Source organism: Cucurbita moschata, unplaced genomic scaffold (genome assembly GCF_002738365.1).
Source record: "Cucurbita moschata cultivar Rifu unplaced genomic scaffold, Cmos_1.0 Cmo_Scf00041, whole genome shotgun sequence".
Classification (NCBI taxonomy): domain Eukaryota; kingdom Viridiplantae; phylum Streptophyta; class Magnoliopsida; order Cucurbitales; family Cucurbitaceae; genus Cucurbita; species Cucurbita moschata.
In genome coordinates, this window is record NW_019268557.1 from 1,092,120 (window position 1) to 1,103,455 (window position 11,336).

General features: G+C 38.8%; 2 protein-coding genes across 3 annotated transcripts in view; one reads left to right on the forward strand and one right to left on the reverse strand.

Annotated features, from left to right (window-relative positions):
- LOC111433218 (homeobox-DDT domain protein RLT1-like) overlaps positions 1–8,164 on the forward strand; it is a 13,210-nt gene extending 5,046 nt beyond the window's left edge. The window contains exons 5-18 of the mRNA XM_023070188.1: positions 124–213; positions 373–537; positions 643–865; positions 1,488–1,588; positions 2,179–2,265; positions 2,357–2,509; positions 2,604–2,759; positions 3,138–3,347; positions 3,446–4,114; positions 4,226–4,747; positions 5,129–5,761; positions 5,899–6,000; positions 6,510–6,764; positions 6,927–8,164. Of these exons, the coding sequence (XP_022925956.1) occupies positions 124–213; positions 373–537; positions 643–865; positions 1,488–1,588; positions 2,179–2,265; positions 2,357–2,509; positions 2,604–2,759; positions 3,138–3,347; positions 3,446–4,114; positions 4,226–4,747; positions 5,129–5,761; positions 5,899–6,000; positions 6,510–6,764; positions 6,927–7,778 (4,218 nt within the window). The 3' untranslated portion in view covers positions 7,779–8,164. The remainder of the gene's footprint in view (positions 1–123; positions 214–372; positions 538–642; positions 866–1,487; positions 1,589–2,178; positions 2,266–2,356; positions 2,510–2,603; positions 2,760–3,137; positions 3,348–3,445; positions 4,115–4,225; positions 4,748–5,128; positions 5,762–5,898; positions 6,001–6,509; positions 6,765–6,926) is intronic.
- Positions 8,165–8,175: 11 nt separating this feature from the next.
- Positions 8,176–10,811, reverse strand: LOC111433220 (dnaJ homolog subfamily B member 4-like). 2 transcript variants are annotated; one of them, XM_023070191.1, is made up of 4 exons: positions 10,349–10,811; positions 9,642–9,846; positions 8,980–9,428; positions 8,176–8,882 (listed from the first exon to the last, which is right to left on the reverse strand). In XM_023070191.1, exons 2-4 carry the CDS (start codon positions 9,804–9,806, stop codon positions 8,444–8,446), a joined length of 1,053 nt encoding a protein of 350 aa, XP_022925959.1. In that variant the 5' UTR covers positions 9,807–9,846; positions 10,349–10,811; the 3' UTR covers positions 8,176–8,443. The 2 variants fall into 2 exon arrangements, with proteins under 2 accessions (XP_022925959.1, XP_022925958.1); XM_023070190.1 differs by lacking the exon at positions 10,349–10,811 and having other exon boundaries at positions 9,642–10,037.
- Between the last annotated feature and the right edge of the window lie 525 nt (positions 10,812–11,336).

The window sequence follows — 11,336 nt, forward strand, 5'->3', positions numbered from 1 at the left end:
GGTTTTTTTTTTTTTTTTTTTTTTTTTTTTTTTTTTTTTTTTTTTTTTTTTTTTTTGTGTGTGTGTGTGTGTGTGTGTGAATGTCAATGGAATCATCTTACCTGTTATGGTTTCCTTCTGTAGAGTGAAGAAGCTCGTTTGAACAAAGAAGCTGAAGCCCATGAAATAAAAATGCGGAAAGAGCTTGAGAAACAAGATATTTTGAGGAAAAAGGTTCTTATTTTCTCATTTATTATTTAAATTATTCAAATTAATTATGTTGTAATTTTATTTTATAATTAAAAACTATGTTTACAGTATGTACGTTGTTTTACTGAAAAAAATGGAAAGAAACTTCTCTTACAGAAAAACAATTATTTCTTTTTCTGGTAGAGTGAAGAACGAATGAGGAGAGAAATGGAAAAGCAAGATCGCGAAAGAAGGAGAGAAGAGGAGAAGTTACTGCGAGAAAAGCAGCGGGAAGAGGAGAGATTGAAGCGTGAGGAAAGACGTGAACATGAACGGAAGGAGAAGTTTCTGCAGAGGGAGTATTTAAGGGTAGGTTAAGAAGGTTTAAATGTTTGTCTCTCATTAGGGTTCTTACAGAAATTACTAAAATAGGTAATAAGTTCTCATTGCTCACCATCATTATTATAACTGTAGGCTGAAAAGAGGAGGCAAAAAGAAGCTATTCGCAAAGAAAAGGAAGCAGTGAGACGCCAAGCTGCTATTGAGAAGGCTACTGCTCGTAGGATTGCCCGTGAGTCTATGGAGCTTATTGAGGATGAACAGCTTGAACTGATGGAGCTGGCTGCTGCAAATAAAGGATTCTCCTCCATATTAAGTCTTGATCATGACACTTTGCAGAATCTTGAATCATTCCAAGGTTTGCATTGTTTTGAATAGCCACCTATTTAAGAAACTAATATCTTTTTATATAACTCAAATATTGTAAGATTATGTAGTACTTGGTTGTCAGGCTTGTGAGCTCAATGTCGTTGCTTGTTTGCCAGTTCAATTCCATCTCCCTCCATTTCTTTGTATCTCCAAATGAGTGAAGTATATATATATATTCATAGCCCAATTAATTTGTATTTTTGAAACTGGCATACCAATTAGTTCATCGAATTGACAAATCAGATTACTCCAGTTACTTATGTACAGAACAAATCATGTACCAAACTAATAAAGGTCATGTAAATAATAAATGGCTTAGAGAAAAGGAGTTCAATCTATGTTGTTACCTACTTAGGATTTAATATGATAAGACGGTTGTCTCGTGAGAATTCGTGAGAATAGTTGATGTGCGCACAAGCGTCCATGAACACTCACATATATAAAAGAAAAAATGTAACTTCTGTTCTTATGATAAGATGCTTTTAGGAGTCTTGTTCTCGGTTGACTTGTCTATTTTCTTAATATCATTATCGTCACTATTATCATTATTGTTATTACTATTTTATAGATTTCTGAATCTTACAATAAGCTGTTGACATATTATTTTTCAGATTATCTAGGTGCTTTTCCACCCAAGTCTGTGCAATTGAAAAAACCTTTCGGCATTCAGCCTTGGATCAATTCAGAGGAGAACATTGGCAACCTTCTCATGGTACATCTCAAAATCTCCTTCTTTGTATAATTTAATGAGCAGCCTTTTAAGAGGCATGGTAGTGTCGTTGCCTCATGATGGTTTTTTATTTTTGAACTGTTGGAGGTTATTTCTACACCCATGCTTTTGTAAATGCACTTACATGTTTTTTAGAATATGAATTTTTTGGGTCATTTACTTGTATGTATGCATTAAATTTAAAAGTTACTTGTTTAATGTTAAATGCAACCTTATTCTCTTAAAATACAAGATTGTAATGTTGCACGATTTTTCTTTTAGAAAGTTTTCGAGTGTTGTGTCTTCATCAAATTCCCAATAATTTTCTGGGATTAAGGATGTAATTTGATTTCACATTTGCATTGAGAATATGTCTGTTATTTCCAAAATGCTGTCGGTTCCCTGCTAGCACTTCGAGTCTTTTGGTTCTGTGCTTCAAGCAACTTGTAGTTCATGTCGCATCAATTAACTTCATCTTATAGCCTTTTTTTTTTCTGCCAAGTGGCAATTGCAAAAACTTGTCAAGTTTTGATGCTGAAACATCTTTCTGAGAGGAGAAATGGACACCTAAATATCTTGTGTTTGTTTTTCAGGTATGGAGATTTTTCATTACATTCTCTGATGTTCTTGAGCTATGGCCCTTTACCCTTGACGAGTTTGTGCAAGCTCTCCACGACTATGTAAGCCACCCATGTGGACACTTTCTCCCTAATCAAATATTTTCAAGTTTGCTTCCTACCCATTTTGACACCTTTCTTAAATCAATCCTAGGATTCAAGATTACTGGGTGAGATTCACATTTGTCTTCTGAGTCTGATTGTAAAAGATATCGAAGATGTTGCAAGAACACCTTCTGCTGGATTGGGAATAAATCAGAATGGTGTTGCCAACTCCGGAGGTGGACATCCTCAGATTGTTGAAGGGGTAATCACTTCGAATAATCTAAATTATTTGTATATTCTTAGATGGTTCTTTCTGTATCTTACAGAACGATCTGCCATTTATTTTTTTGTATCAGGCATATGCGTGGGGATTTGACATTTGCAACTGGCAGAAACATTTAAACCCATTAACATGGCCAGAAATATTTAGACAACTAGCACTATCAGCTGGATTTGGACCTCAGTTGAAGAAGAGGGGTTTGGCATGGTCTGAAATGCGTAGCAACGATGAGGTCTATATTTTAATTCTTTTGCAATGGGAATTTTTTCTATGTAATAGAACTCTCTAATTTCTGTTCTTCACTACCAGAAAATTTGTTGTCCCTAAGTAGAAATGTCAACTAGCAAGTAGGGAGATGCTACTGTAGATAGTGAAGGGGCTATTCTGTTTGACTGTTAATACTAAAAAAATCTTTGATCGATCATTTGCATCAGCTACATATTCTGGATTCCAAGGCAATGTTTGTTCATAGATATCCGTCTTCCCAAATTATTATAAATATGGACCTTCCTTTAGTACTTGCAAGAACTTTCCTTTTCATATTCAAATGGGACCTTTTCAACTGTCAATTTTTATTTATTTTTTTTATTGAGTTAGTCTTGATTTGTAGGCTAAATGTGGTGAGGATGTAGTTTCTACTCTCCGCAATGGTTCAGCAGCTGAAAATGCATTTGCTATCATGCAAGAGAAAGGTTTGCTAGCTCCTCGGAGATCTAGGCATCGGCTAACTCCTGGAACTGTCAAATTTGCTGCATTTCATGTCCTTTCACTAGAAGGAAGTGAGGGGTTAACAGTTCTAGAACTTGCTGAGAAGATACAGGTGAGCCTGATATTTCTGTTGATTGAGAATTTTTATAAAATACTTTTTTATGCTGTCTGGTTTTAACAAGAAATCTTACGCATAAGTCATTTATATAGAGATCTGGACTTAGAGATCTGTCTACAAGCAAGACACCAGAGGCTTCCATTTCTGTTGCTTTGACAAGGGATACGAAGCTTTTTGAAAGAATTGCTCCTTCCACATATCGTGTGCGAGCTCCTTATAGGAAGGATCCAGATGATGCCGAGGAAATACTTTCAGTAGCCAGAAAGAAAATTCAGGTATTCCAAAATGGGTTTTTGGTTGGAGAAGATGCAGATGATGTTGAAAGAGACGAAGAATCTGAATGTGATGATGTTGATGAAGATCCTGAAGTTGATGATATGGCGACAACAGCTTTGGTGAATGAAGATGTTAGCAAAGGAGATGCTGACTTAGGAGTTGACAATGAGAATGTATGCCATGATATTGCTGGAAATCTACAAAATGCAGTTGCCAAAGATATACCGTCGTTCCCCCTAAGTGGCTCCAAGGACACAAAATATTTAAACATACCCACAGAGCAGTATGCTGCCATTGATGAGACTAATATTAGTGATCTTGATCAAGACAATATGGAGATTGATGAAAGCAAGGAAGGTGCATCATGGATTCAAGGACTTACAGAAGGTGAATATCATGATCTTAGTGTTGAGGAGCGCTTGAATGCCCTTATTGCCTTGACCAGCATTGCAAATGAAGGAAACTCTATTCGCCTTGTTCTTGAGGTAGATGTTACTTCCAATTTGATATATGGAACTTCTTCATGATAGTTATTAAATGTTTTAGATTCTTTATTTTATTGGAGAATTTTAATTCCAATTATAATGATTATATAGGATCGTTTGGAAGCTGCCAATGCTGTTAAGAAGCAAATGTTGGCAGAGGCTCAGATTGATAAATCTCGTCTAAAAGAAGAGATCATTACTAAATCTGATTTTCCAATTCACATTGTGAGCAAAGTGGAAACTGAACACAATGGTTCCGCCATGGAGGGTGGGCAAAGCCCTTTTCCTGTTACTGAAAAGAAGAACGATGAAACAACCCCAAGCACTGTAGAAAACCTTGGTAATGTTTCTAATGAGAGGGCTACTTTAGTGCCAGATCTTTTCCCAGGCTCAGATAACTTTTTGGCTCAGCAATGTGGACATGCTTCAAAGAGGTCACGTTCACAGTTAAAATCTTATATTGCCCACAAAGCTGAAGAAATGTACACATACAGATCTTTGCCTCTTGGTCGAGATCGTAGGCATAATCGGTACTGGCAATTTGTTGCGTCCTCTTCAAGCAATGATCCTGGCTCTGGTAGAATCTTTGTTGAAATGTATGATGGAAAGTGGAGGCTTATTGATTCTGAAGAGGTAGACTTATTGATTTTGTGGTGTTTGGTCAATCTTATATAAGATCCTGCCTTTCTTAGTTGCTTTGATCCTTCTTTTTTAGCATTAGATTAATCAATACTAGAATGTGTCATTAGAGGAAGAGGAAGAGGAAGAGGAAGAAGAACTTGGCAGTTACTTTGTGAAACTTGTTAATACTTACGCACATGCTTTAGAATTTTCTCATGTAAGATGTTTGTTATCCTTACAATTGTTTAACCTATTTCATCTCTCAAACGGCTGATTTTTTTTGGCCAACCCTTTGTGTCCTTTGTGTCCTTTGTGTCCTTTGTGTCCTTCGTGTTTAAATTCTGACATTCATCTTTTTACCTTTGCCCATTAATTGTTCTCTCTTATTTGTAGGACTTTGATGCTCTTTCAATGGCTTTGGACACACGCGGGGTTAGAGAATCACACCTACGCATAATGTTGCAAATGATAGAGACGTCATTTAAGGAAAATGTTCGAAGGAGTCTGCAGTGTGGCAACGTGATGGTTCAAAGTGGAATTGCACCTAAACATGAAAACTATGAATTGAGTTTTAGTCCTGATTGCAACACTGGTTTTAACAGCCCTGGCAGTACCGTTTGCGGTTTAAATTTGGATACAGTGGTAACATCATCTTCATTCAGAATTGAGCTTGGGAGAAATGAAATCGAAAAGAATGCTGCATTTAGAAGGTATCAAGACTTGCAAAGGTGGATGTTAAGAGAGTGCTTTAGCACATCAACATTATGTGCCATGAAATTTGGAGAAAAAAGGTGCATATCGCTGCTGGACATTTGTGGTTCTTGTCTGTGCTTGTTTGAGTCCCAAAATTCTCACTGTCCTTCGTGCCATCAAACTTTTGGCACTAGTGAGAATGATATTAATTTTCTCGAACATAAACGTCACTGTGAGATGGAAAGGATGTCTAACCCTTTGGATGTACACATGTTGGATGCATCTCTTCCCCTCAAAAGTAGGTTGCTCAAGGCCCTCTTAGCTTTCATTGAGGTGAGCAGCAGTAACCATTAAAGCCATATTCAACATAATTCCTATTTCATTTTTAGATTTGAGGGCTAATGCCTGCAATTTTGGCTTCCTTTACCTCTTTCGGCACTTGTATATCATTAGGACTTACTTTTTCACAGGTACATGTTCCGTTAGAAGCTTTTCAATCGTTCTGGACAGAACATAGGAAAGATTGGGGTGTCAGGATGAAATTATCACCATCTATTGAGGAGCTTCTACAGGTAATTCTGCACCTTCAAGTGTTGAGCTCGCTATAAAGTTGATATAAACCTTCAACCCTTGATCTTCAAAACTACTGGTTATCTGTTCCTTCCATAAACCCCCATCATCCTAAATCTGGGTTGCTTGTGCCATGATCGAATGTCTTCCTCTACTACTCCCAAAGTAATTTAAGTAATTTGTTGCCACGTGCTTGAACCAACAGGAACTTGTGTTAACGTTTCTAAGTTTTCTTTTTGACATCATTCAGATGCTTGAAATTAATGGTTGATGGACTTTGCACTACCTGCTCAAAATGGAGTTAATATTTAAATTCTAGTAACATATTTAACATGCACAGTTCAATGTGCATCCCTGACGGGTTCCTGTGTCTAATCATTTGCTCAATCTTGTATTTTGTATTTTAATTTTGGATCTGTTCATATCAAATCTGCTAATCGTTTCTAGTTTTTCTGCTTTCATGATTCTTCCAATGGATGAAGCTTTAACTGCTATCTCCTGAATCTTACAGATATTAACCCTGTTTGAAAGTGCGGTTAAGCGAGACTTTCTAAAATCAGACTTTACTACAACAGACGAGCACCTGGGCTCATGTTCCGTCTCTGGGACTGTTACATCCGATATTGGGTCTGTTCCTACATTACCCTGGATTCCACGGACTAGTGCAGCTGTTGCTTTAAGGCTTTGTGAGGTAGATGCATCAATTTATTACATCGGGTGTGAGAAACCAGAGCCTGACCAGGATAAGGAAGTCGGAGAACATATAGTAAGTTACTTTTTCTCTTATAGCTTTCTTATTGCAGTATAATAGGGGATGTATCATGAAATAAGTTGATACATGTTTGCTTTGTGTTCTTAGTCGGAACATATGCCTTGTTGCCATTAATGTGTATTATCCTTCCAAACTAATTTACTTGTCTCTGTGCAGAACTTTTCCAACAGATATGTCCAGGTTAAGAATGAGGAGCGGACTAAACTAAACGACTTGGATTATGATGATCTAATGAAGAACGACAACTCAGCCAATCCAAAAGGTTTTAGGACCAGCTACAAACGCAGTCGAGGGAGTCGAGATTATGGACGCCGCAAAAAGTGGCAGAAAAAAGTTAACGGATCTAGATCTGGCCAAGTCCGGCAAAATGTCAAGAGTAACGAGAAGATGAATCAAGGACAGAGGGAGCTGGGACAAGGAACGCAAGTTATGGGCATACGGGGCCGCCGCACGGTAAGGAAGAGACGGGCTGAGAAGAGCATTCCAGATGAAGGACTGCTGGGGCTAATGCCTAGTAGTAGTGCTCATAACATAGATGAATCCCCAAAAGACTATCTTGGGGAATGGGAGGATGAAAAAATGGATAGATTCATGGATATGGAAGATGAAGAGGAGAATGTGATGGAAGATAAAGAGAATGTTATGGAAGATGAAGAGAATGAAGAGAATGAAGAGAACGTGAACAACAACGTGGAAGCAATGGAGTCGGAAGAGGATGGGCAGGGAGTTGTTGGGTATGAGGAAGGGGGTTGGGAATTTGGGTTTGAAGGCACCTCCAACTCCAATAGATGGAACAATGGTGATTTAGAGATGGGTAGCGATGAGGACGCGGATTTATCAGAGGACTACAATGGCACTGAAGAGGGGGGAAACGATGATATAGAGGAGGAATTAGATGTTGATGATACCAGCGAGGAGTCGGATTGTTCACCAAATAGGAGGAGGATAGTAGGCAACAACAATGGTGGTGCAGAATCCGCTGTTTCAGACGACGACTATAGTGATTAAATAACAAAATATCAGACCACCACCTTGAGAAGCTGCGTAATTTTGAGATACCCTTCACTACCGGCTGAATTTGTGTACAGGGGAACAAAATAGCAGTTTCCCCCACCCAACCCAAATATCAATTTCTAGTCTTAGATCCCCCCCATGTCTGCCATTTACCTCCTAGATCATCATCATCATCATCATCCCTAGTCTAAGTCTAATTTATTGGTTGAAAGTGTATCATTCCTCTTAGAGTAGTGTTATTTGATAATAAAAATTTGTAAAGATATAGTTGCTACAGGTGGGGGGGAAACGGGAATCCTTCGTCTCTCTTGATTACTCTGTAGAATTGTCGAAATTTCACAGGACTCCCCTGTTTTAGAAGGGGTATTCTCTTTGTTCATCAACTCTTCAAGACAAGAACCGACTACAGAATTTCATCATCATACTAAAAATTACCTACGATTATTGTTCAAATATACGAGAACATACACAAATCGACAACTTAACAAGCTCAAATTCAGCTTTCATGCAAGAGTATCCACATTTATTGTTTCTTCTATTGCCACACCTCGAGACAGTGAAGCCTCGAGTATAGCAATTTAAAAACAGATTTGCATTGCGATTACAGAGACTCTCATACGATACTAACTTCTTACAAGAGTACGGCACGCGACACAGTCTTAAGACACCAGAAGTTTCTTAATCCCAGATTTCTGCTCTGAAGTCAAGTATGTGGGGAATTTGATGTCGAACTTGATCTTTAAGTTTCCTCTTTTGGAGGGGTCCTTCGGTATTGGCATGCCCTCCTTTGGAACGACCTCCACATAGTCTGGATGGATGACATTGTTAATAGGGATGGTCAGGCTCCTTCCATCTAGTGTGGTGACATGGGCTGTGTAACCTGTTAGAGCTTCAGCAAGAGAGATTTTCCTTGTGACGACTAGGTCATTTCCGTCCCTTGTGAATGTGCTGTGTGGCTTTTCATCTATAACGAAAACCAGGTCTGCTGGAATCATGTTTGGTTGCTCGTTCCCTCTCTCTGGGAATGTTATTTTTGTGCCCTTTTTCCAACCAGGCTTGATTTCTATTGTTAGAATCTCTTCCACAGGCAATGTCTTCCTGCAATATGAAGTAAAACGAGGAGTTATTCATTTAAGTTGCTTCCTCTCAAAACCTCAAGAAAAACAAGCAAATAATGGAAATGAAGTGGACATACCCACTAGCATCAGCAATTTCTCTGGAGATTTTCATCTTCTTGGTGGTGCCTTTGTAGAGATCTTCAAGGCTACAGGGCAGTCTCCTTTCAATTGGAGCAGCTTTTCGCGGACCTTGGCTCATCGGCTGGCCATCACCGAATGAAGCGAACATATCATCCCCAAACATGCCGCCACCAAATGGCCTCGAACCGCCCCTCATGCCCATGCCACTGCCGCCGCCGCCGCCGCCGCCGCCGCCCATTCCTCCAAATGGGGTCGAAAATCCAAAGAACTCGGCAAAAATGTCATTGGCATTTCTAGGGTTGAATCTGAACACCGTTGGCCCATCCCCAGTCTGGAAGAACGATGCACCGCCTGGACCTCCGGCGCCCGGAGGAGGTACCTGACCTTTCAAACCTTCTTCACCATATTGATCGTAGATTGCTTTCTTCTGCGGATCACTCAAAACCTGCCACAAGTTTCAATATAAATCCATAATTGAATCCAAGCATTCGAAACATCGAAAAGAACCATTACTAATTCCTAAAACACACGGAGAAATCCGTTTGTTCGACTAAAAAAATCCTCAGAACCCAAAGAAAACGAAAACCGAAACGATGAATTCGATCGCAAAGTAACTAATTCCCACAAAAGAAAGATCGATCGAAACGGAAGGGTTTACCTCATAAGCCTCAGAGATCTGCTTGAACTTGGACTCGGCCTCTTTCTTATTGTTGGGATTCTTATCGGGATGCCATTTCATGGCAAGTTTCCTATAAGCCTTCTTCAAATCATCATCTGAGGCGTTCTTGTCTACCTGCAAAATCTTGTAATAATCTACACCCATATATGTGTATCTTCTCAACCTCCTAGTTGTTGCTCAAAATCTGCAAAAAAAAAAAAAAAAAATCGAAGCTAGAATTGGAATCTAGTACACGCTTTACAGAGAGCTAATTGCGGTTCGGAAAATTGGAGTGCCGAAATAAGGCGTCGGGGCATAGAAAAGGATGAGTCCGGAAGAACCACAGAGATCCAGAAGGCCGTGGAAGCTTCCAGATGGTTCTCTGGATGATTAATTTAGAAGGCAAGGCCAGGCACGTGACTGAATATTCATTTTCTCTCTTTTTACAATATCAAATTTCGTAACTGTTTTTGTTAATTTAGTTTGGTTTATTAACAATAAACCATCGTCTTGGAACATTAATTTTATTTACCTAAGCCCAAGCCCAATGGACTAGAAACTAAGCCATTAGGCCCAAACAACAAAAGGCTCATGGGCCCAATTATAAAATGGGCCCAACAAAGCCCATGTCTATCTCTATCTCTCTATAATCCCTTTTCAGATACTGTTCATGTTTGTTCCAGTGAAATAGATTATGGAAGACGCACCCTGGACTGAAAAGCTTGAAGCCCTAACGCATATTCTGCTGTGCCCCACCACCGCTCCGCCGCTTGCGTCTCAGTTCTTCATCGCCACCAAGATCCCCTGCTACCTGAATTGGGACTACCCGCCGCTCCTCTGCTCCAAACCTTCTATTTTCCCCTTTCCCTCTCTTCACCTTCAATGGGGCTTCTCTCTGTTCCTCAAAAGACTCTCCCGATTGGGGCTCCCCGTGACCTCTTGGCGATCCAAATGCCCTTATCAACTCCCCCCGCCGTTGCTTCTCGCTCAAGGCGTCGACGCCGCTCAGTGGGACGATGAACAGAGGAGAAAGTACGTGAGAATTAGGCTGAGAAGAAAGCGTCTGGGCAGCGATGTTAACCCCTTAATCCCAATTATGATTCCCAATATGTTGCTGTTTTGTCTTCTGCTATGGAAGCCATTGTCTTCCACTCATTAATCCAACTCTTAAATTATATGAAATTCTAAAATGAACACAAATTTAAGGCTCTCATTGGATCCTCTTTGTTTTATGATTTTATCTTTACTTTATCTTTATTTTATTTTATTGTTTCGCTTTATTCTTTATTTCTTTTATTGTAAGAAATAAAAATAAATAAAAACTACTCTTCCGCTAATCACGCTCACTGAATCTCACTTACTCCAACGAAAAAACATAAATAGTCAACTTTAAAAAAATAATAAATAAAAAGAAAAAACCTAGAATTTCTTTTTCAAAGGGCTTTAAGTTTGGTCAAGCAATAGGGCTTTATCTTTAATAAAAATACAACCTTTACACCTTTTTTTAATTTATTTTTTATATTTTCTCTTTATTCTTAATTTCTTTTTTACTATCTTCTTTTTACTTACTTACTGCCCAGCTTTTACCCTTTTGACCTCTTCAATTCGGTTTTTATATTAGGTTTGAAATTATTGGAGGGTAGGAGGGTAGGTTAATATAAATATATATATTCCTTTTTTTTTTTTTTTTTTTTT